Source organism: Pterocles gutturalis, unplaced genomic scaffold, assembly GCF_000699245.1.
Source record: "Pterocles gutturalis isolate BGI_N339 unplaced genomic scaffold, ASM69924v1 scaffold7185, whole genome shotgun sequence".
NCBI lineage: Eukaryota > Metazoa > Chordata > Aves > Pterocliformes > Pteroclidae > Pterocles > Pterocles gutturalis.
This window is the reverse complement of record NW_010145711.1, coordinates 5,108-31,431: the sequence shown is the minus strand read 5'-3', so window position 1 is coordinate 31,431 and position 26,324 is coordinate 5,108. Positions and strand designations below refer to the sequence as shown.

General features: G+C 35.8%; 1 protein-coding gene across 1 annotated transcript in view; it reads right to left on the bottom strand.

Annotated features, from left to right (window-relative positions):
* Positions 1–4,748: 4,748 nt before the first annotated feature.
* SNX16 (sorting nexin 16) overlaps positions 4,749–26,324 on the bottom strand; it is a 22,341-nt gene continuing 765 nt past the window's right edge. The window contains exons 2-7 of the mRNA XM_010085462.1: positions 22,758–22,844; positions 17,409–17,557; positions 11,712–11,781; positions 8,821–8,957; positions 6,559–6,675; positions 4,749–6,271 (exon numbers count right to left, since the gene is read on the bottom strand). Of these exons, the coding sequence (XP_010083764.1) occupies positions 6,163–6,271; positions 6,559–6,675; positions 8,821–8,957; positions 11,712–11,781; positions 17,409–17,557; positions 22,758–22,844 (669 nt within the window). The 3' untranslated portion in view covers positions 4,749–6,162. The remainder of the gene's footprint in view (positions 6,272–6,558; positions 6,676–8,820; positions 8,958–11,711; positions 11,782–17,408; positions 17,558–22,757; positions 22,845–26,324) is intronic.

The window sequence follows — 26,324 nt, the reverse complement described above, 5'->3', positions numbered from 1 at the left end:
TGCCTAAACTACATTTCTTTATTTATGTATCTATTTATTTTTTTCTTCTTTGAATACACAAAGCAGTAATGAGATCTTGAAAGGTCAATGCACAACCCTCTCCCATTAGGCACTTGCCAGATGAGCAATGCTTGACAAACCCACATTAACTGCCAAGCAAACTTAGCAGCAGCATTTCATAGTCATCCTGAACATTTCCATAAAACAGCTGGGGCAGCTGCGGTTTCTTCTAGATGAAAAGCATTAATCCACAGGGGGTTCAGAGAGCAGAGCCTTGTTTCTCCACCACATTAACGCAAACATCCTCGCATTTTGTTTGAACTGGTTGAAGAAAGGAATATTACAAAATTTAAAAGATGCTAATAATTTATGAGCAAGGATATTTAGACCTACTTGAAACCCCAAGACACAGTTCCTGTATGACACAGACAGGAGTCTCACCGGATCAGCGAATCATCTAATTTTAACCTGCTGACAAGTCTATGGGATCAGCAGTAACGCTAGGACTACAGCAACTGACTTACTGTGCAATTAGGGTGAATCACAATTGCTTTCTTCCTCATTTTCCCTATCTGCAAAGCAGAGAGAAATACAATACTTATCTCTCCAAGTGGGGACAAATTCATTATTTGGAGAGCACCTTGGTGTTCCTTGAGTCACAGCAGTGCTGACTACGAAACAGCAGGCATTTAACATCTCCATGAAAAGCTTAAAGGGGGTAAAGGGGGAAAAGGTCTCCATGAAGATTGTGTTAAAAACCATGAAAACAGAACCTGCTAACTTCACTTGAGACAGATGAGACTCAGCCAGCGCTGGGAGTTGAGCCCAGAATCCCATTTATGAAGCCAGCGCTTTAACCAGAGGAGCCACGACACCCACTGGAAGGAAGACCCATGCTGATGGTTTCTGTGGCGGGTGATTTCTTCTCTGATGGTGCACATTGCTGTCCCCTGAAGCTGAAGGGTTCAGCTCTGGCTGGCAGTGACAGCACTTTTGAGGACTAGACTGAAATTATTACTCAAGTTTACCACTCCCACTTCCAAGTCTCTTCTTTTTCCAGAGCCACAGTGCCCTGCTTGCGGTTTGTGATCTTTACAAGCAATACCAGAACTGGCTGGTTCCCGGCTGGTCCCCTGTGATATCCTCGATGAGACAGAAAAGGCACAAGTCAAACCAACAGGGACAGGCAGAGGGTAAGGATCTGGGTTACACAGTGAGACAAATGCATTACAGACCACTTTTCTGCCTGGCAGTTGGAGGTTGAAGGTATAAAAAATGAAAAGAGCAGCTTTGCCAGTTCAGTAGAACATCATTAGCTTTCCTGAATTGTAATTTGTGTGTCAGCTGCTGTTCCACTGCAGAAAGACTTAATGCTAAAAATTTTCATTGTCTGTTCAGTAAATATGGCCCACACATAAGGCTTCCTGATTTATCCAGCTACAGAGATTTACATTTGAGGGCTCAGTAACTTTGTCCATTTGCATAGCTCCTTCAGCCTTTCTGTTACCCCTGAATGACAGTGAAAACTGCCTGCCTTTCAGAAACATCCTGCCTGCGCACATCCTGTGCTCTGGGCAGCCTAAATGTCACTCAGACTGACCCTTGTTAAACAGAATCCATCAATGCTACTATCAGCTTATTTTGATGATGCTGGATAAAGCTACAGTTTGGAGCTCTAAAATGCGCCCACCACAACAAAAAAGATGCTTTGTATGTGACATATGGGGTTATGCTTAGACAGATCTTGTGACAGCCTTCTCCTGACCCTAGAACAACCATCAGAATGGCTCTGAGTTCATCAGCCCAAGGAGAAATTGAGAGAGAAACATTTTCTATTGCAGAAGCGCACCAAGCTTTCTACAAAGCAACAGCAGGACAAATACAGCCAACAGTCATAGGAATGACATAGGTTTGCCATTTATAGCTATTACAAGATAAGAATATGCTAATCTTTTTTTTTGTTTAGAATACAGGACTGCATTTTCCCACCTTTCCACTCTTCCAAAGCTGTATGGTTGCATCGGGTAACACAAGATATGCCAAACTCCGGAAGAAGACTGAAAACATTCAACAAAAGCTGTAGCTGCGTTTGTTTTCCTTGCACCAGACAGCCTGAGAAAGATCAAATACACCAGGATGCCCTTTGAAACAAGACTAGGATACGGGTTAGCACAAGGGATTGCAAAGGAACGCCAGTGCTATGGAAAAGAAACTTTACAAGGATGTTCCTGAAGGGGTTAAGATAACACAGAACCTAAACTACTCACAAGACAGAAACTAACATGTAGTGGCAAGGCAACTCTGCTTAGCAAATGATTGAACCAATTTTTACTTTCAAAGGGGAAAATTCCTCAAGCATAAACTATGGACAAGGCAATCCCCTCTTACCTCCTCCGCCTTTTCCACTTTCTGTCTCATCTTTTCTTTCAGTGATGAAGTTAATATCCTGAGCATTAAAAATGTGAAGATAAAAAATCAAAATGTAGAATAAAAACTCCACTGGTCAGTACATTGACTTCTCACCCAGAACACAGACTGTTTAAAAGAGACATCTTTTAGAGACAGCTGTGGTATCGGTACTCCAAGTTAAAGCAAAGAAACATGGATGGGAGGATATAGTTCAGTTACCCTAGCAGCCCTTAAACCAAACCCTGAATTTTATAGGAAAAGTATATATCTTATTTTGAATGTTGGACCTGTCTAGAAATCTGAATGTACTGACCTCTGGGATAAAGAACTTAATTGAAATATAAAAAGGAATGACAGAAGACCCCCAAGATCTGGTATTCCATAAAGGGAGTGTTTCCACCAGGATTCTTCCTTTCCTTGGTGATTAATGACCTTGGACTGTTTATTTGCATTATCTGACATTTCTCAAAAAATCTGATTGTAGAAGCAGCAACTTCAGAGTGTAACTCTTCAGAATTCCTCCCCCAGCATGCATTAGAGCCTGCCTTAGCATGGGAAAAAACTCCCACAAAGAAACCCACATAAAACTTTACAGAAAGGTATATTTGTTATCAGTTCTACTAGAAATGCAAATTTCTGGCAGCATAATGCTTCATAACTACATTTCAGTGAAGGAATAGAAGCTACAGAGAGAAAAAAAACAGTGGTCTAATGAGATGCAGAGTAAGAACAATTTGGGACAGAGATACCACCTAGAACACCAGCCCCCCATGTCCCTTTTGGCTGCAACAACGACTCCCCAGAGCAACGGAGAGATGCTTAACACAAAGAGGTAAGGGAAGGGCAGCAGCCTGCTGGAAAACACAGCGCAGGCTACTCCTACAGCTGGCAGGTGCAGTTTGTAAATCAGTAGATTTTTCCTTCCTTGAGCTGGTTCAATGGGACTATTATAGTCACATAATTAATGGTTGTCACAGTGGGAAAGGTATGAAGTGGGAGTTTTAGATGGACTCATTCTTGATTCAACACTAGTCAGCATTTTAATTGATTTAGGAGTATACATATCAAAAGCAGAGAAAAGGTGTAGGTTGACTGTGAGTGCTTTGGAGGCTAAAAAAATCCTGCAGGATTATTAAGTTTAAGACGTACTCTGAAAAAAAAACAAAGCAAAACGCCAGTGAGATTAAGCTGGGTACAATATATTAAAATCTAAAACTGAGGGGAAAAAAACCCCCTTGTAAATCAGTGGCTGAACTATTGAGACAATTACCTTTGGAATAGTTTAAATACAGCAGAAAAGAACAATGGTACTGGATGCAATTCTTGTAATTAGCTCACTCTGCTCCAATTCCAGTCTGAATAATACTCTGCTCATTGGAATCACTATCAAATTCTCATGAATTAAATAATTCAAAATCGGCTTCTTCTGTACTAAAGTTGCAGCAGTGAGTGAAATTAGAAGGAAGGGGATGGAAAACAGTGCCAGAATGGAAGCAAGCACACTAGTTAAAAAAAAAAATCAGTATGGAACAGACTTGGAAGCCACCTCCATCAGAATGTTGAGGGCCACGATGGGTTGTACACCTCACATTTTGCATGTCCCTTGGGAGGGTAACCATCCATTAGCCTCTAACACAGGCCAAGTGATACCACACAGGAGCTGAACAAATTCCCATTTTTCATCTCAGTTTAATTAAAAATCAAGGTCCCCCCTAAACAAAAATGACTATTCATGTGATATAAATATTTTGGGTCAGCAAAATATTTTATAAACCTTAAAGACAGAGCACAACAACATTTCCTTTCCTCTGCCCTTTCATAACTAAATTGTGAATTATACTAATGGTCTCTTCAGTGACTAGATTTGCAGATTTACCTGAAGTACTTCAGAAATTCCTAGCATGTATGACCCAAGCACCTTTTCAAGATTTTTAAAACATTCGCAGTCACAAACCTAACACTATTTCAATACACAAAGTTCAACCTTCTTTTAAAATATGACATCTGACAAAAGATCACAGGAATTTTCAATAAGGTGTCAAAACTTTATTGAACTTATTCAACATCTATGAGGATTGATGTAGAATATATAAAAAAAATTAGTTCCTTTTTTATTTTAAGCTTCAACAGAAGTACAGTAAATTTTCTCATGTCTTGTTACAGAGTTCTCATTCCTTTTCATGCAGACAATATTTGGTACCAACAGAACTCACACCAAAAAGTCGAGTAACTGTAGGAAATCACTGAGGTAAGAAATGTCTCTTTCCAATAGTATTTTTATCCTTTTACTGGACAAGGCATTGAACACTTTTTCCACAATGGAAAAGAGAAGACAGGTGTTTTGCCCATAGTTTTATTTCACCTGGACGGTTTATACAGTTCTGCATAAAGGTCATTGTATGCACAGCCTGAAGTACAAAGCTCCCTTTGAAAACTCCAGCACAAAGACACTGCATATTGACAACATTAAACAACGATGTGGGTGGTATAGGGAGACAAAAAAGATTAAAACAAAACAGCATTCTTCCTATTGGAAAAGCAGAATAAAACAAGGCACTTTCAGTAAATAAGTGAAGAACAGAAACAAGCTGCATCAAAGACTCCACAGAGCTGACCCAGAGCACTGTAACAAAATTCTGCAGTAATGAACAAGTAAAATACAAAAAGGCACTACATAATCCTCTCCCTGCAACTCCCCTTCCTCAACCAATTAGCCAACAGAACTTGGCACAATGGAGTCTTAATTATAAAGTGCATCTCCTGTCTTAATACATTTTGAAAAACAGGCTATTGAACACATGTAGCAACATCCCCATGTGTACAATATATTGAAACAAAAATGCCTTGCAACTAGAATCAATCTAGTTACAAACTGTGCAGGAAAAAAATATGGCTTCTTTACAAGTCTTTTAACCATCTCCATATAATCTGGAATATTTTTAAACAAACATTAATGTATTAGCAACATGGTAAGAGGTAGTGTTCCAAGTAAAAGGCAAATTCACCGATTTTATTGTTACATGGGCATATAGCAAAGATCCCAGATTTTAAAAGCAGCATTAACGAACAAAAAAAATATTACAGCATGCTATCTTGGGATGAAAATACACAGTGTTTTGGGGGTCTCGTATTAGTTCCTTCAGCAAAAATGACCACTTTTAAAAAATGTCCAACTACTAATCCCACTTGGTAAGTACTTTCCTCTTGGTACTGTAAGTTTTCCTATTGCATTGCATTAAAATTTCCAGAGAAATATCTTCCAACTTTACAATTTAAAAACAACACATTCCACACTCTTATTAGACGTAAGATGAGTCCATTTTTACTTCAACAAGCATTAACTTATGGCTATAAGAATACGAAAACACAAATATCAAACAGATGAACACATCAAATATGTCACATCAGTGGCAACATATGACATGCTAGTTAGGTGTGTTTGGTGATTTAATACAAAGTTTGTCACTCTGCTAGGTAAAGTCAGCCAAATTGTGTATGTACACTAACTAAACTTTAACTGATTTTAGCCCTTATTAGACTTTAATATATTAAATATATAAAGGCTAGATAAAAATTGAAATCAAAGCAGCACTGGCTATATTTCTTATGCTAATATTTGTAAGGATTTATGTAAACATTCAGTATGTGCATTCTTGCTCTTTGCTGTAAATTCTTCACAGCTACTCCATGCCTCTACCCACAGAGTATGTCCCAAACATGAACCTTTCCCGGGTAACAGCAGCTGCTACTGATCTATTCTTCTTCATTGGTGGTATACACTACTTCAGCAACTTCAATTTCTGGTACAGAATTTTCAGCCAAAGAGCCACTCCAGCCTGCCTCATGGTTCTCTTTATCCGAGCTGCAACAACAGATCAATAAACTTTATCAAATGGAAAGAAGTATGATTATCCATACTCATTCTATGCCTGCAATCCACAAAACATTTACAAAGCTTGTCCAATTTATCACTTATTCCAGATTTAAAATTATCTGTCATGTGGGCCCTTATGAAACATAGGACAGCTACAGAGGGGTGCAATAAAAGGCTGAATTCCTCAGCTGGTCAGAATTTATGCAAGACCAAACACTTAAAAACATACTTTAAGAAAAACTAAAATATATTTTAAGTAAAATAATAGTATTTACCAGCTGTCCTCACCCAGGGTACCCTGGTCTGCTTCTACTGCAGAAGACTCCACCTCACCACTGCACTCACTTTCTTCTCCTGACATCTGACGAGTCATTTTTCCTAAAGATAAATCCCTACAACAAATAAGAACAGAGCACCACCAATTCATACAGAAAATATTCATCACTGAAGAGCTGTTTGTCTCATTGTAAACTTTGCAGTTTCTGGGAACCTATCAATCTCACTCCTACATGCCCCACTTCATTTATTACTACAGCAATGCAGGGCTTGCACTGGATAGCTATTTCAGCTGTTCATTTGCTCCAGCTGCTTATTCCTAAACTAAAGTCAATCCCCTGGTTGCATCACAGTTTGGTAGCTTTACAAAATTCAAGTTGCAGAGCGCTGATTATGACTCTAGGTAAAAAATTACAAGTAGATGATCTAAGCCATGCACATCTTGCCTAAATGGCAGAAGGATTATAACCAAAACATAGTCAGAACAAAGACAGACAGGATGATAAAAAGATTTCAACAATTTCCCAAGTTTTTCACTGTAACTTTAGAGTCACATACTAAATTTCAGAGCAATGCATTTTCCCATTAACAATAGAGAGACAGGTAATAATTTTTCTTAACAGCAACACGAGTTGGCAGTCCAAATAGCCTGGCTACTTGTTTCCAAACTATTATTCTGTGTGGAAAACATACATCAATTTAGCATTGAAAGCTGACACTTGAATTGGAAAGAAAAGCTTGTGAACAATTTTGTGTTGAAAGTGATACTACTGTATTTCACCCTCTCTTAAAATCACTCTAACTATGATTGTTTCTATAGTTTTATTTTATACCCCGGCAGTATACTCTAACATGATTACTGACTTACATTTGGGCCAAATCCAGCATGATGTGTAAAGGCCTACAAGTCTGATGCCTTGTCCAATTGTCCCCTCCCAGCTCACATACATTTTAGGTACATGGCCTTTACAGCCTAAAGGCAGAAGATGCCTAATTCTTGTTGGGCCATCAGATCAAAATTCCACTTCAACAAGGCCAAAGGCAGACCCATGTATTTTGAGTTCAATTCCCATCAAAGAAGCTGAATTTCTTAAACAAGGTCACAGGTTTACTTGGTAACTTTTACAACTAAAAAATCACAGGAGTTATTTTCCATTAAGACTTCACGTACTACTTGGCTGACTTTCAATCATTTTAAATGTCTGTGAAACTGGCAGGGTGCTTGTGTTTTTTAAAAGAAAAAAATCTATCTTCAGGGAAAGCACTAAAAAATAAAATCCCTTTTTGCTACTCATGCCTTCTTATTTTAGTCACACAGAATGTCCTATCATGATGTTTCAGCCAGATGCAAATTGTTTATTTTTTATTGGCAATTTCACTGTTTAAGCCAGCAGTAAGCCATAACTTTCTCGTCAAACAGGGAAAGCATCTTTCAAATATAATTACTTGCCTTCAGGAGTAAGTAACAAAATATGCTATTCAGATCAGAATTTTCAATAAGCCACAACAATTCCATTTAAATCCTTTTCCAAATGCAGTTCACTTAAACCTTATATCCAAAGATGTGATTTGTTAGTCACACTAGTGGATATGCTAGACTCAACAACCCAAGCAGTATTAAAATGACTTCTAAAGGGACCATGGGAATTTACTGCTTTGCTAAGAAAACCCCACGGTGACTGACTCAGCAGGACTATCAGGATACTGAATAGCTCAACATCAACTCCACTAGGCCTGCTACTAAGTTTAGCAGACAGGCACCATAAAGTTTTATTATAAAAGTCCGCCATTTTTTCCTTAGATTTAAATGGTGATCTGTGGCATCATTCCAACCAACTCAGAACAAAGCTAAAGACATTAATACAGACATATAATTGCTTGATCGCTATGCTCTCTCAAAGCTTTGAGTATAGGTAGTATTTTATAACTCAAACCAATATTTCCACTGTTATCTCTAGCAGGGCATTTCAAATATTCAACATTTCAAAAGCAGAAGAAAATCTTTGCAGGACTTAAAGGATTAGGAAACATAATTCCAGTTACTTTAGAGGAAAAAGATGCCACAACACTTTCTCAGTCATTTGTACCGAACAACAGCTTTTTAACCAATATATGAGAAAGCCTGCTGAAAATACTGCTTTGTGTGTGGTTACATGGGGAAAACTGTTTCCAACAACATATTTAAAGCTGGTGCTTGGGACTACATAGGGAAAATGCCCTCATGGAAAGAAACTCCTAAACCCCATAGAATTTCTACATACCTAATTTGTCTTTCAATAGCATCTATATGAAGCTGCTTTTCACTTAACAATTTCTTCAGCGATTCAACCTCCCTTTGTTTTTCAAGCAGTTCTTTTTGTAGACGGTAATTTGTTTCCTCCAGAGTTTCACAGAAAGCCTAAAAGACAAATTTAGGAACACCTTCCATTTAAATTCAGCCTTTCTTCATTTTTCTTTTAGAAATATCAACGTTTAAGAGAATTTAGCTGTTTTTCTTTGTATTGATTACCATAAAGATCTATATAAACTTTAAAAAAAAGTTCTATCCTTAATAAAACAATGCCACTTTGCTTTGAACACTGAATTTATAATGCTAAACTCAATGCAAACACTTTATTGCACCATTTGTTTGTCTCACAAGAGACTTTAGAAAGAGGTTTCTCTCCTTTGATGCATAGTTGCTCATTTTGAACCTTTTTGCTTCTGTGGAACATCAGCTGAACCCACCTACTTGCCTTTCCCCTCATACAATCTTTGCTTTCACCTGGCTTGGAAGTCAATTTCAAAGCACTTGATTATTCCCAAGATGCTAGGAATATTTGGATAAAGTGCATGGTCTTCCCTTACCGAGGATAAAGACAAAGTTGTACAGTTCTGTATGAAATAGCTGTTACAAATAGGAAAATCATGAGAGTCAGAAAACTAATACAAAAACATTTTGGCAAGTTTAATGAAATGCTAAGAATGCTAACTACTTAACCATAGGTTTGTTGTGTTACTCCGCTGAGCATGACATGTATATCTAGTACACCCTGCTGAATCTGACAGTGAGCAATCTCAAAACAACATGAAGAGCCAACATATAATGCAAAATCCACTCAATGCAGGAAGCGACAGAAGCATTGGCATGGAGCCTGCTGATCTATTACTGGAAAGAGCAAGTCTACCTACAGTAGTATGCAATTCTGACTGAATAATTTACATGTTCTCTCTAAATAAGAAAACCCATGTAGGAGGCTTTCTTGGCTTAACATTACATGCAACTAACCATTAATTCATGGAATCCAGCGAATATAAGCATTTTATGTGAGCTCAGTTAAGAACAATGCTGTTAAGACACTATTTTCCTGAAGTTTTGAAGTGGGCTACAAATATAAAGATATTATTTGTTACTTTAATTGCGGCAGACTGAGTCAACTTCTTCAAAATGTTAAGTACTCCTGTAATTATACAATTCAAACAGATCCAGTGTTTTTCAATCCAATAACCATTTTGATTTTTTTTTTGCACTGAGTTTTAGTTTATTCTATTGACTCAACCAAGATAAATTTGCTATGTCAAGGAGCACTTCAACAAACTGGATATACCCAAGTCTGTGGGGGTTGACAGGTTGCACCTGCTTATCTCCAGCTTGCTGTCTACCAGGACCCCAGGGCTCATGATTCAAAGATCATAACCAAATATAATTAAGGGACTTGAACAGACTTGAGAAGATGAGAGCTGGGACTTCAGTCTGGAGAAGAGAAGGCTCAGGGTGATATTATCAATGGGTATAAACACCTGATGGGAGTGAATGAAGAAGAGGGAGACAGACTCTTCTCGGTGGTACCCACTGACACGGCAAGAAACAATGGGCTCAAATTAAAACTGAGGAAATTCAACCCAAACACATGAAAACACTTTTTTGCTGTGATGGTGATCAAACACTGCAGCAGGTTGCACAGAGAAGTTGTACAGTCTCCCTTGTAGAATATTCAAAACCTGACTGGACATGACCCTGGGGAACCTGCAGTAGCTGACCCTGCTTGAGCAGGAAGGTTGTACTACATGATCTCAGAAGGTCCCTTCCAACCTCAACCATTCTTTAATAAGAAGGGGTATCCCCCTTTTTATGTCAGCTGTGTGACAACTTTACAGAAATGGTTAACAACTGAAATTACAACAGCACAACTATTTTAATAGTTTGCCTAAAATCTTATGGTGGAAGAATAATCCTGAGACTTCACCTCAGCAGCATGATGAAAATATTTATGGAGAAGGCACTTAAATTTCTTAATGAATTATCTGAACAAATAATTCCTGTAATTTTTATTAATTTTCATCAACTTAAATAGCTATGATCAAAAATGATTGTATAGAAATCAAATATGAGCTCATAACTCAAAAAACATACATCCTTCAGACGTACATAGTAATTTAACAAGAGCCAAGGCACTCCTGCTTACATGCAAAACAAACCCGTAAATATAAATTTAGTTGAAGAAACATCACTTGACATGCGTAATTTCTACAGTATTAACAACAAATGTGCAATTCCAAAACATATTGTTATTCATAAAGCAAGAAAACCAAGACGACCCATTCTAGACAGACTTGACATAGCTCTGCATACCAGTGAAACATACTTTTAATAAAATATGCTGCATCATACAGTATTATTTGTTCAATGTGCTCTATGCATGTTGAAAGATTGCAGTTTTACAGCACTACTTGACACTACTCAGTTATCTGCAAGAACACTATTTTTGGTGGTCAGAATTCATCCTTTCATTACAATGCATATCAAGAGCATTGTACTGCAAGACCTGACATCTAAGGTACATGCACTGTAGCAATGTGTTGAATGTAAACCTACAAAACCACTCCTTATTTTCAGTAGGTGCCGTAAGTAGTTGCCTTAACAACAAATTTCATCCACTGGTCACGAAAGGCAAAAAGGAAGAAATTATATCTTGGGATACAGATGAAGTACAGCTCTCAAAGATTACCAGTGTGCAATAATCAGACCACGACAGTTTTCAAAATACATCCATATGCAAATTTTTGTGAAAGAACAGAAATAAAGATGTTTCATTCCATACCATTCAGCAGATTTTTTCAATATTCTAACTAAATTTTGCATTCTACTTTTATCTTATTACATAGCACTTACCCTGCTCTCTTCTAGACTGTCAAAAGGACCTGGAGGATCATCCAGACAAAGAAATTCTCTCACTGCAAGACTTTACCAAACAAAAGAGTGAATTACTTGATGTACAAAAAGGCAGCAATACTTAAATATGATGATAAAGGGGCAGTATTTCTTCAAGGCTCACAAACATCCATCCTCAAACTTACTCTCAAGTATTCAAAATAACATTAACAAACTATTAAGTCTCAGTTGCATGCGTTAACCAGGGACAGGATGTAAAATGTGACTTCAGCAGTTGCACAAGTCCACTGAAGAGTTTTCAAACAGTGTAAATCAATTTAGAGCATGATTTTTCAAGTCTTTGTACAATTTGTTGCTACGTGACAACTGACAAGCACGTTTATCGCTTTGGTATTGAAAAGGTTTGGAAAATTCTCCTGGTGAAAAATAAGTATTAAAAAGTGGATGAGAAAGTATGATGCCAAAATCCATATGCAGATCTCTTTAGGAAATATCAGAGGAACTAAGCATGGGTACAGAAACATCCCTATGTGTCTTAATTTTGCTAAAATCATAATCCATTGACATATACACAGTATATAATTTTTATATATACACTATATAGTTATATATATAAAATAGAATAGTAAGTTATAAAATAAGAAGTGACAAGGTTAATATGCCATGGATATACTACATGGCACCTCTAAACACACATTTCAAACTAATGCATCAAACTTAAAACTATGTAACTGTTGTCATCCCCCTCCATGTATTGTTTTGCAAAGGCCAGAAGAAGGGAGTATGTATAACCCTGCAGTTTACTATAGAGTGAGCAGGATGCTCAAAATACTCTATCTTCCAAGTTTAGATTACTTTTCACTGAATTCTTCAGTATTTCCAGTCATGTCCCTTCACTCACCTTCCTAAGACTTTCTGGCTCTGTTGTATTCAATCTTCCATAAATAACCTCTAATTAGAATACTGTAGTCACAATTAATTAGCAAGTAGTAACTTATTAGCTATTCTGTTCTTGCACTCACTACTATAAATCTTTAAATCATCTCTATTTGCAATGAATGCATCAAAATGGAAGATGTGAATCCAAACTAATTCCGTCTCTTTGTCCCACCTAAGTCATGTGGGAGGTGAGGGCAGAAGGAAGTTATTTTCTGCCTTCTGCTCATTTTCTGCATTTGAGGCAGACACACAGTACAAAGACAAGAAAGGAAACTTTTACCCAGCCACCAATCTAATCAAACAGCTCCAGGTTTGTCAAGCAAAATAAGGAGAGAAATTTCTTCAGCTAACACTAACCATTGATTATACCATCACTTTTAGTTTCAGAAAGGCTCTGAAGAATATTTATCTAAAATACATTTATCTAAAATCCAATTTTGCTGTTGGATTTTTGTAAGCTTGCTTTCAAGTGCTTATTGTGCATGTGAAGACACAGGGTTTTTTTTGTGCCAGTGCTTGGTGAGAATTCTTGTCTTTGTATCTACTTACACCTCATCAGCTTTTACACCAACGTGAAAAATTTTCTCCTATAATCATGATCATTCCTTTCCCCATGTAATCTGTGACAAACATGATAAAACTTTCCTTTTTCAAGCCCTCTCCACTGTTTTACATTAATCAAGTCATAGCCTAAACCTGTACTATTAAAATAGCTTTTCCCACATACTCAGATAAATAATAAAAAAATTCTGCTATTTAAACCAAAATTAACACCCTGATTAGCATAAAAATGATAGATGGTAACATCATTAGTTAACTTATTAGATAACATAACCTCAAACCAAATTAAAAGTTATTCAGGCATTTAAAGTACATTTTCAAGGACAAGAGGAGGGTTGTTTTTTTCCTCTCCACTTAGTTGAAGTGACCCTTTTCCAACATGATGCTCAAGTCCATTTTTAACGGTTGAATTATTCTTTTCATAAACATGCTTAATTAACTCACATTGCCTAATGCAGAAGAATTCACTGTGTGAAAACACTTCTGATCACCATTTTTCTTCAATATCTTCATCCTTACTCACACTGCCCAGTTCAAGCATTTTTAAAGTATTTAATTTCCACATTTTGCTAGTAATTTTGTTGTGTTATGAAAGGGTAACATTAAAATGGCATAACATGCAGTAATGCTTGTGAGCCAAAAAAGGAAATATCCAGGAAAATAAATGTGCCAAAATATCCTATATATGTATATAATCTACTTATATCAGGTCAACCCCCTTTTTTTTTTTTCCTACAGCTGCTGGCAGAAAACTCTTTTTCTGTAGTTTTCAAAGCTTCTTGAAATTGAAAGCTGTAGATTCATTATTTTACATAAGGAGATCAAGAAACAAAGCCGCAAGTCACTGAAAACATTTTTTCTTTATCTAAAATACGTACCTGATGGCACAAACATTTGCAGCCTAGCTTTACTGTGAGAGTCTGCTTTGCCCCTGCTCTTCCCTTCATGTGTTACACCTCTTCATTTCGTTTAATGAATAGGATAAAATTCTGCCTTAAAAGTTTCCCAGAAATCTTCCACATCATGTCACAGATTGCTATACATGGCTTCTTTCTTTGCTCCTATGATAGCTGACATCCTTCTCAAGAGAGGCAGCAATGCCAAAGCACACCAGCATTAAGACGGGCAGCAAGAGGCAGTGCCACACAAGGGATCTTGAACCGCTGAGTTCCTCCCTTTCAGGCTCCTTCTTATACAAGGTAGAGGCAGAGGAGAGCTGTCATCTATATAAAGGCAGATGACATTTCTGTTTAGCAGGTTAAACTTCTTTCTCCCATTTTGTGGGTTATATGAAATTTTCTTGAACACACTAAACTCTGTGAGTGGGTTTCAATGTGATCTTTCACTGGATTCAACACAAGGTAAAATATGAAAAGAAACATATAAAATGCAGAGTCTAAATTTAGTCACCTGCATACCATCCCACATTCTATTTTTAAACTGCTTTGTGAATCTAGTTTTATTAAAAAATAGGTATACCAAATGAGGTCTCTCATCCCTGAAGGGTGAATTTCCCACCATCAGTATGTCTCAATGATAACACTGTGCATAAAGAGAAATGAAGGAGACTTCTCTACAAACAGAAAAGGCTTATTTAGATTTGGTGCAACCGAAGCAGTTTGACTTATTTGCAGAACTGCAGAAGTAAATAGTGAGCTTTTAAGGAGGAAGCAGGGTCAGATGCTCACCACTGCTCATATAAGGTGCAAATATTAATTTCCATTAATTGTAACCTTTATTCTCTGATAGGTGGGTAAAAAAAAACAACAAACCAGACAGATCAAATCTCCCTAGTTTTAACTGCTTCCCACAGAATCTAGACCTTCCATAGATCCAAACATTAGAACACAAGCTGTTCCAACAGGTTATAAAGTTTATTAAAAAGCTTAATCTTCATGCAGAGCCTTACACAGTTTTCCTCGAAACATTTCAGTTAGCTATCTGTTCATTAACCAAAATACAAATTGATACCACAAACTTTTAAATTCCCTTTTGTATCTCATGAGAGATACAGTCTGGAAGTTATGTTTTGGGTATTTCTTGCCTTAAATTATGACAAATGCTATTTTGTCCAACACGGACCATCATCAAGATACAAAAATCTACCTGACATACTATCTGCAACAACGTGAAGCATAAAGCCTTCAGATCTGTTGAAGCAGACTAGAAGTCCATCAACTCACTAGTCTGTCTCCAGCAGCATAACATAAGCAACATTTAGAGAATAATTCCTTTCTTTTTTGGCACATGTATTATTGTGCAAACTAATAATCAGGAAGTTCTTAAACTTCTCAGACACATATTTCACCCATATAATCATGTTTAATAACTACGGACAGAGAAACACACAGGTTGATCCCAATTTCTTTTTCAGCCATTTAAGCCTTCTGTCTCTGACATCTCATAACAAAACTTCATAGCTCAGTGTGACATACTGAGTGATGACTATGAATCATCCAAAATATTAACGTTCTTTACTCACCTTCCTTATCCCTTTGATGATTTCATATCCCTGTTTAGCCAGCCTTTTCCCAAGATGATAGACTAAAGAGAACAGAACTCTCCTTGCAGGGAAGTTTGTCTGTAGATTCATCTGTTCTTGCTTGCTTTCTCTGTACTTCTAGCAGACTCTCTTTTGAAACTGAATGCTGTGTTTTAGCACTGGACTATGTGGAAGTGCAATTCAGATTCCCACAGCAGTAATTTTTTTTCTTCCTTTCAAGTGCCTCGTCAACAATTTATGCAAATTTTTGACTACTGCTGAATACTAACTGATTCAGAAAACTGTAGCAATACCAATAGTTATTTTCCAGGTTGTAAAAAAAACAATTGAGTTTATGATTCTGTATGAATGTTCCTACTGTCATTTTGCACTTCATGACATGAAAATTAATGTTAGTCACTCAGTGCCTCAGGATCTTTCTACCATACTTTGTAATCTCACTGTTAATTCCCTTTTCTAGATAATTTCCAGATATGGACACCGATGTTCAGAATAACTGCGATCCAGTATTCCACATGCAATACCCCTGAATTTCCATTAATCCTTTTCTCCTTGCCTTTCAACCACTTCATATGGCTCCCTTATAACTACTTGTCAGATTTCCCTCTACGAAAGCCCTTATTGCTTTTCCAAGTATTATTTTTATTTACTTTTGACCACTGACTGCTGACCACTTTGTTTTTTTTATGACAAGCAATACCAAAAGTCAGACTTACTTCCTAATCTCTAGTTTCCATACTCAACAGTCAAATGCCTTATAAAAATGTGCCAAATGTAATTATAGCCATTCTACTAAAAAGTAAAATAGGTAGGAGCATTATATGGTCTCACACCACAGCTCAGCAAATTTACATTTTAGTTCCTTTAAAATTCTTGAGGGAATGATGTTTGATCTAGAGCATTTCTTACTCTTAATTTCCAATGAAGTTTCAGATGAAGACAGTTCATCAGACTCACCCCTCAAAGAATCTCTGTTACAGCAACCTCACAACTTTTTTATTTCTGCTGTCGGAAAAGGTTTTTAGAACTAACTGCTCTGTCTCTAGCAACTTGCTTGCTAAAATTATCTTACATTCAATTTGCCAGAATTGTGTTCTACTCATCCTCCATTTTATATGAAAGAAGATATTGTTCAAAGATACTTCTCCACTTTGTTGCTTAAACACATTTTTTTAGACTCTTCTTAAGCCTTTTTTGATTTGTGGTTTACATTTACTTATGCAAAGCAGTCTATGAAGGTAATTCTATTACTATCATGGCATGTAAATTAAAAACCTTTAGTTTAATACACATTTTAAGAACTAATCATATAATAGAATAGGTACTTTCCATTATGAGAGTCTAACATTTAATCTCAATGTAAATTAACAATACATCAATTCCGCATTCAGCACACAAGTAATGCTTTACAAGTAAACATGGGATTAGTCTAACATTTTAAATATTACAGCTTTTAGGTAGTAGTTAACCACGTACAATTCCAAATACTCCAACTTGCCTTTTTTGCTGTGGTTAAGATAGGATTAATTTAATAGGACACCAAACAATTCACACAATGACCAAATGCACAACATGAATACTAATGAAATTCCTTACTATATTACTCAAAGATATACTGCTAGAGCCTAGAAGCCTGTATGAGGAGTTTGAACACAAAAAAAATCCCAATCCACAAGCAAAGTTTAATCACATACCAGTTAGCAATATCTTTGTGAGCTACTAGGTTCTGGAGGAATGCTTGTAGTCCCAACTGTCGATCTTCCAAGAAGTCAGGATTATAATTATCCTTGAACCAGCGCTTTGGTGGAAGGGCTAACCGAAAGCCTGGAAACATATCTTTTAGCTGAAATAGAAATCAAAGCCAAATGAAGAAAACCAAGAAAAAAGTATTAACAAAATACTCAACATAGGCACTGACTTTACTCAGAATTATGGGATCTTTGTCTTCCATTAAATTCAAGTGTAAGGTAAGTCTTAGCCATAAGTACAATCCAAATTATAGCATAAATTGTGGACACAGTTCTGCCACTTGCTATGTTACCTTACGCAGTCAAATGACCTCTCAAATTTACCATATAAAACTAAGAATTAAAGACTTTGCTTTGTTATTTCACATCTCCAAGCCTGCTGTTTAATGCCTTTGAGTCAGTAAATATAAGAAAATTGTATTTAAGTAAAAAGTATCAGATGAAAAAGCATTTAAGTGGTGTTTCTTCCAAAGTACTCAAGGATAATAAGTACTATGTAAATAAAATATATAAAAGCCCATTACAAACCTACAACTCTGCAATTCGTCTTTTTGGGGGGGCTAGCAGAAAGAATTGCAACACATGCATGAGGTACTTCTAGTAAAGAGTAGCTTCTCATACACCCAGAATATTAAAATTTCAATACGCATGGCTCAAACCCTAGTACTAACATGCAGAATTGTATTTTTGAGTTACTTAGATAGTAATGGCGAATATTCAACATCAGAATTTTTCTTTGAATACAGAAATTAAATATGCAAGTGAATGAAGCATAAAATTATATAATGATAGACCTGTCCAAGGATGCCAATTAATTATTTTTCTAATATGCACGAAGATCAAAAAAATTAAGGCTTTCATAAAAAGCAATTTTTAGATGCCTTTACCTAGAAGGGATACTTGACACAAAAATCTCAAAGAGGATTTAAAACCACCAAGAAAAAAAAAAACAAGTTTTACAAAATGTAATGTTCCTCCAACTGCCACAAGAATTGTTTAATCCTTTTCAGAATACAGGATCAAGCCACCTTCTGTTGGGGACGTACTGCACACACCCAATACATTTGTGTGAATGTTCCAGTGACACGGACTCCAGAATCTGCCTTGATAACAGTTTAGCACTGTTTAGTGTTTACATAGCTGCAAGATAATTATTCAGTGGGTGTCTCGATCCTTGCACAGCAAAATTTAAGCCTGCTGACAATGAGCTTTATTTATTTAACTGCTCTTTAGAGTCCCTTCAGAAAAGCTAACAGGTACCTCTTTCAACAGATTAAGTTAAAACAGGTAGCGTACTTCTGCTAGAATATCTCTACGTGGTTTAAAGGAAGAACAATGTTAGTGGATCACCCTTGCTCATGTAAGTACCATTTAACAGAACAAGAAGGGCACTTTTTTAACATCACTGGCATTGTGTATTTAAATACCCCATGACAGCTAGGGTGGTGAAACACCGGAGCAGGTTGCCCAGAGAGGTGGTAGGTGCCCCATCCCTGTAAACAGTCAAGGTCAGTTTGGACAGGGCTCTGAGCAACCTGATCCAGTTGAAGATGTCCCTGCTCATTGCAGGGGGTGTTGGACTAAATGATCTTTAAAGGTTCCTTCCAACCAAAACTATTCTATGCTTTTATTAACTATTAGTTTCTTATTTATAGAATGGTTTACTATCAAAGCCTTGCTCTTTATTTCTGTGTTAAATTATTTAAGTATATGTTTTCTCTTACTGAATTTCATCTTGGTATTAGACTCTTGGTATTTTTATCTTCGGTCACCCGAAGTTCCTTCATCTCTTACCAAGTTATAATTAACACCATATATCTAAGTATCCTCTATGCCCCATAACCCCTCTTAAGTTAATAAAATACTGAATAGAACAGAACCCAGAAAAGATTACAAAATGAGTTACTGTGTTAGTTGTAGAGGATCACAGTTAACCATTGCTGGGAAAGCTTTTCAACAACACATATTTCTGCTTAATGGTAATTCCACTTGTCTGGTTATGCAGATCATGTAATTTATTTCTAAGGAAAGAGTATGCCTACCCACAGATCACTCCTTCTGTGGATGAAGAGAGTGTGAGAAAGCTAGCTGCTGTCAGTAGACTAATTTTCAACAGCACAGTCCTGGGGCATTCTTTCTGGAACACTCCTTAGACACAGCAGGAAAATCTGCAGGTCAGACAAGTTACAATGTCTGTGATCGCTTGCTTGGATCCAGCATCTCTTCTACATGTCTCTCCCCTACATCACCACACGATAGATGATGCATGTCATATGAAGCACAGTCTCAGGTTCTTGGTTCTTAACACTAGCCATTTCATTATTTGTTCAACATCTCTACCAGCATAGTTATAAACCTTACGAAGTTTTTTTTTCCCCACCATTTTTTGGGACAGAAAAGTATTCTTCACATACTTCTCCAATCAACCAGGTGTTCTTCACAAAGAAAACCTATGCATCTAGCCAAATGTCTGTATTTTAGCCTTTGCTCTCAAGCCCTCAAATGCTGTTGTGTTCCAACATTCACTAAGGTTACTTTTTTTTTGTTAATATCACAACAAAAGACAGTTTTCAGTCTTTGCTGTATCATTCACTGTTTGCTTCCCATAGTTTGCTCTCAAGCAATGGATATTTTATTTTACTGCCTCTGTCCCTTACTTCTGTCTTTAACAATTTATAGACCTTTGCCTATTGCTGTTAGCATTCTGTGACTGTCCAGCTTGCATTTCAGCACTTCTGCCTCAGTCTTTAGAAGTCTGTACTACTTTCCTTGTGCTGATCTCTACTTGTATTTTTTTAACTACTTTTGACTTTGAGATAATATGCGGCTTCTTGTGTACCCACACTGGCAGTATCTCATCCTTCCTTCACATTGGATTACTTTGTCATCATCTACTTGTCTTCTTTCAGAAGGTGTGGAGTTTTCATAACCTCTTAATTGCCTGGAAAGTAGATAGCTTTGACATTTAAATAACTTGTTGCTCACACTTGAAATCTGTTCTTTTCAAGTCTTAACCTGCTGCTGCACTTATTAGCTTTATTCTTAACAGGAGAGTTTATGGTTGTGAGCTCTTTTACTCCCATACATTTCTATTTTATTAGCTGTTCTCTACCAAAAATATTTCAGAAACTTGTAGAAGTACAAAACACTTTCTAGGCTCCTACTGCTATCTGTTTTGCCTTATTTATTTTCTTTGAGAAATGAAGGCAAATAAAGAATGCTATTACTAAGTTCACTAGCTGCCTCTGTTAGCTGAGCTGCATTCATTCATCTAGCCCTAATTTTATCTACACATGTCCTCATTGTGACACTGTCCCTGTTCTCACATGTTCTCCATTTTTAGCCACTGCCAAAGGCCATCTCTTAGTTCAATTCATACTTGTGAATAAGTATATGCCTGACACATACAAACCATATTGTTCTTTTGTCTTTATCTGGTCTTCCTGAAAAGCCATTCCTCCTCTGTTAATACTTCAAAGTGATTCACATAGTGATCCATTATTCAATTCTGTTGGCATTTAATGCCAACTTTCTAATACCATTTCAGAGAATGAATAATTTCCCAACAAACTCAAGAAGGATGGTGAAGAAAATGATTTATAAAGACAGTATATTTCTCTTGTTTATACTGGATTTCTAGGAGCTAGGGTACAGAAAACCCTGAAAGTATACATGAATGCAACTTCACATCTGTATTTGTAATTAGAGAACAAGCAAATGCTGCACCATGCCTTTTGAACCTCTGATGCGTGCATATAACCATTTACTCTTCACTTTTTGTAATATAGAAATGTACCATAATTCTGAAACTTCTAGAGAATTACAGAATAGTAACAAAATAAAAGCTCAGATGTATACTGAAAGTCGAAAAAGTTTCAGTGACACAAGAGAAAAATAAAGTTCCTCCCTTTAAACAGAAATCCTAATACCTGTAAATCTTGCTAGAAGCCGAACATTTTTTGTCAAAGATTTGAATGAGAAAGACTAAAGACTTCACTTGTAAAATCTGAATAACTATTCTAAAATGAATACCTGTGGCATTGAAATTTTTCAAACTACTGATAACCACACTAAAAGTCACTGCATGTAAGCCAGTTCCTGGCCTATATCCGATAGAGCTGACCAAAATACAATCTGACATATAACTTGACTTCTGCAATTTGAGCTGAAATCCCCAGAACAGCATCATCTCCAAAGAAGTCAGGCTTCTGCCAATTACAAGGCATTCCTTAATTTAGGCTAGACTGAACTAAAACACAAGTTTCTTCAGAAAGAAATCTCCAAACTAATTCACATTTAACTATTTGTGGTAGTTTTAGACTGCACTGAGGTTTTAAAGGTAACCTAAGAAATATCTAATGAACTAAGAACACAGATAAATGTATAAGATAAAGTCCATATTAAAAATTTAAGCAGAAATAAGTTCTTAATTAGTCAGATTGATCCAAGGATCCCTTGGATCCAAAAATTCCTTACTCTGGGCAAAAAAAAAAAAAAAGGGAGTGTTAAAAAGTTCAAGTTCAAACATGAAAGAATAGAATAGAAGAAAATGTCTTAAGCTTGCAAGGAAAGATTATTCTTAGGAGCGGACAGTAGGACAAAAGAAAGTATAATTCTGTTTTTCTACTTTTTTACCTCTATAGAAATAATGGTAAATGGGATAGCTGAATGCTATTTACCAATTCAAAAGCCTTGTGCTTTTTAGACAAACATTTTTTGCTTTCAAATGTTCTAAAAATATTAAGTTCGTGACCCAGAACTCCTGTTTACCTGGTGTCTCTGTCTTCAGCTTTAAAGATCTGATATAATATTTCACAATTAACTTCAAAAACACTGAAAACAACTGAACACTGGTCAACATACAAAGAACTTAATGTTCATGAAGCTTCAGTTTTATCATGAAAAAAGCAGAGTTTGTTGCACTGAAAAGGACCAAATAATCATTGGATCATTCCTGCAAAAGAATACAGGTCCCTAGTTCTAGTTCCATGCAGGAGGTACAACTACTAAGTTAAATTTCCTTTATCACATAGATTAGGAATAAGGTATGAAGCACACTAACAGCTTCAGCTGAAAAAAATACCTTATTTACACTAGCTGTAGTTATTTCATTTATCTTTGAAAAAATGAGGAACCATATTTTTTCATTCATTAATATAGTATGCTTTCTATATGCAGTAAAAAAGAAAGGTAAGAAAAGGAAAAAGTGACAAAAATGTAAGACACAAAAAAAAATGAAACATGAAAGGAGAGTGTGGCAAATTAGCTGAGAATTTACAGGCGTGTAATTCTCACCTTGTCATTAAGCCTGGAGAAGTCCGTGTACCGTCTGAAAACCACCCAACTTTCCTCTGGACTTCTTTTTACTAGTATTTTGTATACCTGTGTGGAAAAACAGGAATATCAGAAAAAATGTGCAAAAATTCATTCTGCATTGGCTGGATTGGCTATTATCCTTTATTTCTTAATGAAACAAAACTTGTTGATTAAAAAAAAATCCTTAATTGTATTTAAAAAAACCACCTTAATTATCAGTACAAGCAGTATAAATTAATTTTAGAATTTTAGGAAGGAGTTTCTATAATCCCTAAATACATTTAACTATTTTCTGTCTTTAAGAAAGGGTTTGTGAAACTGCACACAGGTTTCTTCCCCAGTAAAAAATAAGTCTCAGCTATCTAACAGGTAAGTGAAATATGTTTTAGTGATCTCCTTTAACCTTTGCTGAATTACAGTTTTACTCATTAATTCTCAAGGACAATCTGTTTTTAAGATGACAGTAATAATCAGTTACTGCATGTTACAGCGTTTTAAAACGTCTCATCTGACTTGCTTCACAAGGAAAAGGGATACAGGATAAAAATAACATCCTGCTTTGGTTCCATTTGTCTTGAACGTTAGGTTTTTGTCTTTCCAGGCAGAATATGACCATTTCCCTAGATAACTGCATCAGAACAAGTATACTAGCACTGTAGAACTTCAGTAATAGATCCTTTGAATCAGATTTAGGAAGACAACAGCACAGCACTACCATTCTCCTATTTAAAACCAACTGCATAAAGAAATAAAACAATAATAATAAAAATCAAACAATTACCTTTTAGGAGGACTGATACTCAACTCAAATGCCTGAACACAATGAATCTAACAACACACAACTTCAACTAGAAAATATTAAACAGAAGTGTTTCTCATGTCATAACCTTACTTTCTCCAGTGTAAGGAAAAAATTGCACTGGGTTAGCTTTCCAAGTCTAGATGTTCTCTAGTTAAAACTAATCAAATACAAGGAAGAAGCAGCTATTTTTGGAATCATAATGATAAACAATCCCTTATAGGCATTTAACCAATTTTATTTTAAACATTTTCTAATCTGTTAAATAATAAAAGCCTTCCCAGTATTTCATGTTTTCACTGTAGTTTTTCTTAGGGAATAAATGTATTTTTCTTGTTGCAGTCTCAGCATGTGATAACCACAGTGGCTAGACAACTTCTGTGCATGTGCAAGACTGTTTTTAGTAATTATGTATTCTATAACATATTAAGTTGCAGACAGTTACACAAACTACAGATAACGATGAAGCAAATTAAAAGCAATTTTTCAGCAAGTATTTCTCGTATCTACTTTTTAAACACAAAAATTCACTTTCAAGCAGCAGCATCTGTGGAGATAATGTACTGTGAATTTCACTCATTCACAAAATGCTGTTAGCTTTTAAAATTCATGCTGCAAGACATGTCTGTGAAGCCTGCATTCAAATGTAATTCTTCTGTCTTACATTTTCTGTATGTTTGTCCAAATGTTTTAGCTTTTCTGTCATACCGAAAGTATAGAGTTTTATTTTACAAAAAACATAATGAAGCAAAACTGCTATATAAAATTGTGAAGACTCTTTGCTATTACACAGCAAAACATAGAACAAGACGCGCTGGAATATGCTGGCTGACTTAGTTGCTGATCAGTATTCCATTCTATTCTACTAGAAGTTCTCCAAAGACATTGCTTACAAATACATATGTGAAAAATATCCAGCTAGTCTGACCCTCACTGTGAATGGTTAAAAGAAGTGTTCCCAAATTATGACCATAAGGAGCACAATCAGCTCGTTAATTACTGGCCAAAAAAAAAAGTCAACCTGAAACAAACATTTTTTGTGTTCTTGACAAAGTTGAAAAAAGTTTGATTTTTTTTTCTTTTTAAGATTTGTAATGAATAAACAAGAAAAACTATATCATTACAAAACCAACTGCCAGTTCCTTCACACAAGCTTTTGTGAAAAAACTACAAATGAATTCAACAAATTGAAGTAATTTCAGTCAATCATTATTCCACAAATACAAAATATTCAATGAAAATATGCCAATATTTAGTAACAATCTCTGACTGATGCAGTATCTCATTATAATTTCTAGTTGGCTTTAAAAAAAGTGCTAATTGAACATTCCAGGACTGCCAACTCATTTGATACCATTTGCTTACAAACAAAGACCTTTTTCAGCCTACGTTTTTTTTCTCCTATATGCTTCAGGAGCTACATACTCCAAAAAGCACTATTATGTAACTCTTGAAGTTAGTACATCACCCATCTTAAGTAATTCAGATTTATATTTTCGGGAACTATGTGATGCTAGCAAACAGTAAAAAAACTTCAGCAACTGAATCTCCTCTCTTTTACAGATTATTTCAATGTAAATTTCCATTCTCTTCCATCTCATTGATTTTGTATTACAGAAACAACCAAAAATTCTAGGACTAATTACTTGCTGGTTTTAAAGCACAATAGCAAGCTTATTTTCAACATGCAACTGAAAAGAAACAGTTAATTATGTGCTTTTGGAAACAAACACAGCAACAGAAGTGAATTCAGAAACAGCAAAAATGCAACCAAGCATTTTAAGGAAGAAGATAATTTCATTTGTAACCTAGCCTTCTACATACAATGACAACTTTGACTGCTTATTTTAAATACAGCTGAAGAACATCTTGCATTCACATTGGAATATGCCTTGGCATATTTTCAGACTAAGCCATGTCAATATCACAACACTAATCATTATTTTAGTTTTGAAGGTCTTATTTAAAAGGAATCTTTTAATCTACATGTTAAAAAATTTTGGCTCTCCTCTTAAAATACCATGCATGAAGATGTCAGAAACTGAAAAGCTTCCGACAAGACAAGCTATCATTCTCAAAAAATTAAAAAGCAACATTATTTAATTCTTTGCAAAAAGAACTTTATGATTTTACTATAATTTGAACTGTCATAAGGGCATTGGCTTTCACGCTTTTCTAATCTAAAGTAAAACATGAGAAAAAAATGTGGCTGCTATTTCATCTTCCCTGCCTATTTGTGATTAATATTGGTCTCCTGAAGTAACATAATTAATAAATAATTAGTAACAAACAACTTCCATCAGTCCCACAAGCATTGCTGAATTATCTCAAAGAAACATTTCAACCACATACACAAAAACAAATACACAAATGCCTTAATATATTTATGGAATGTAAAAAAATTGAATTTCCAGCTGCAGTATATTTGGAGAAAAATCAATACAAATCAGTTAAGCTGGTGTTGTCATGAGTTCCTGCACATGTAACATCTCACTGATGTTTTCAGAACAGATCTCCCTTTATTACAAACTAAATCTAGCAATGCAAGAAGCTGAAAACAACACATTTGCACTTTAATGCAAATGCTGTATATTACTAATAACTGTAACAAAGGCAAATATCAGGGTGTCTTATCGTTCCTTTTAAGTAAAGGACTACATTTTATTTAAGAAGGTTAACTATCCAGGACTTCTTCAAGTTCAATTTCACAAGGAATTGTAACTTTGCAAGGAATTCCTGACTTTTCC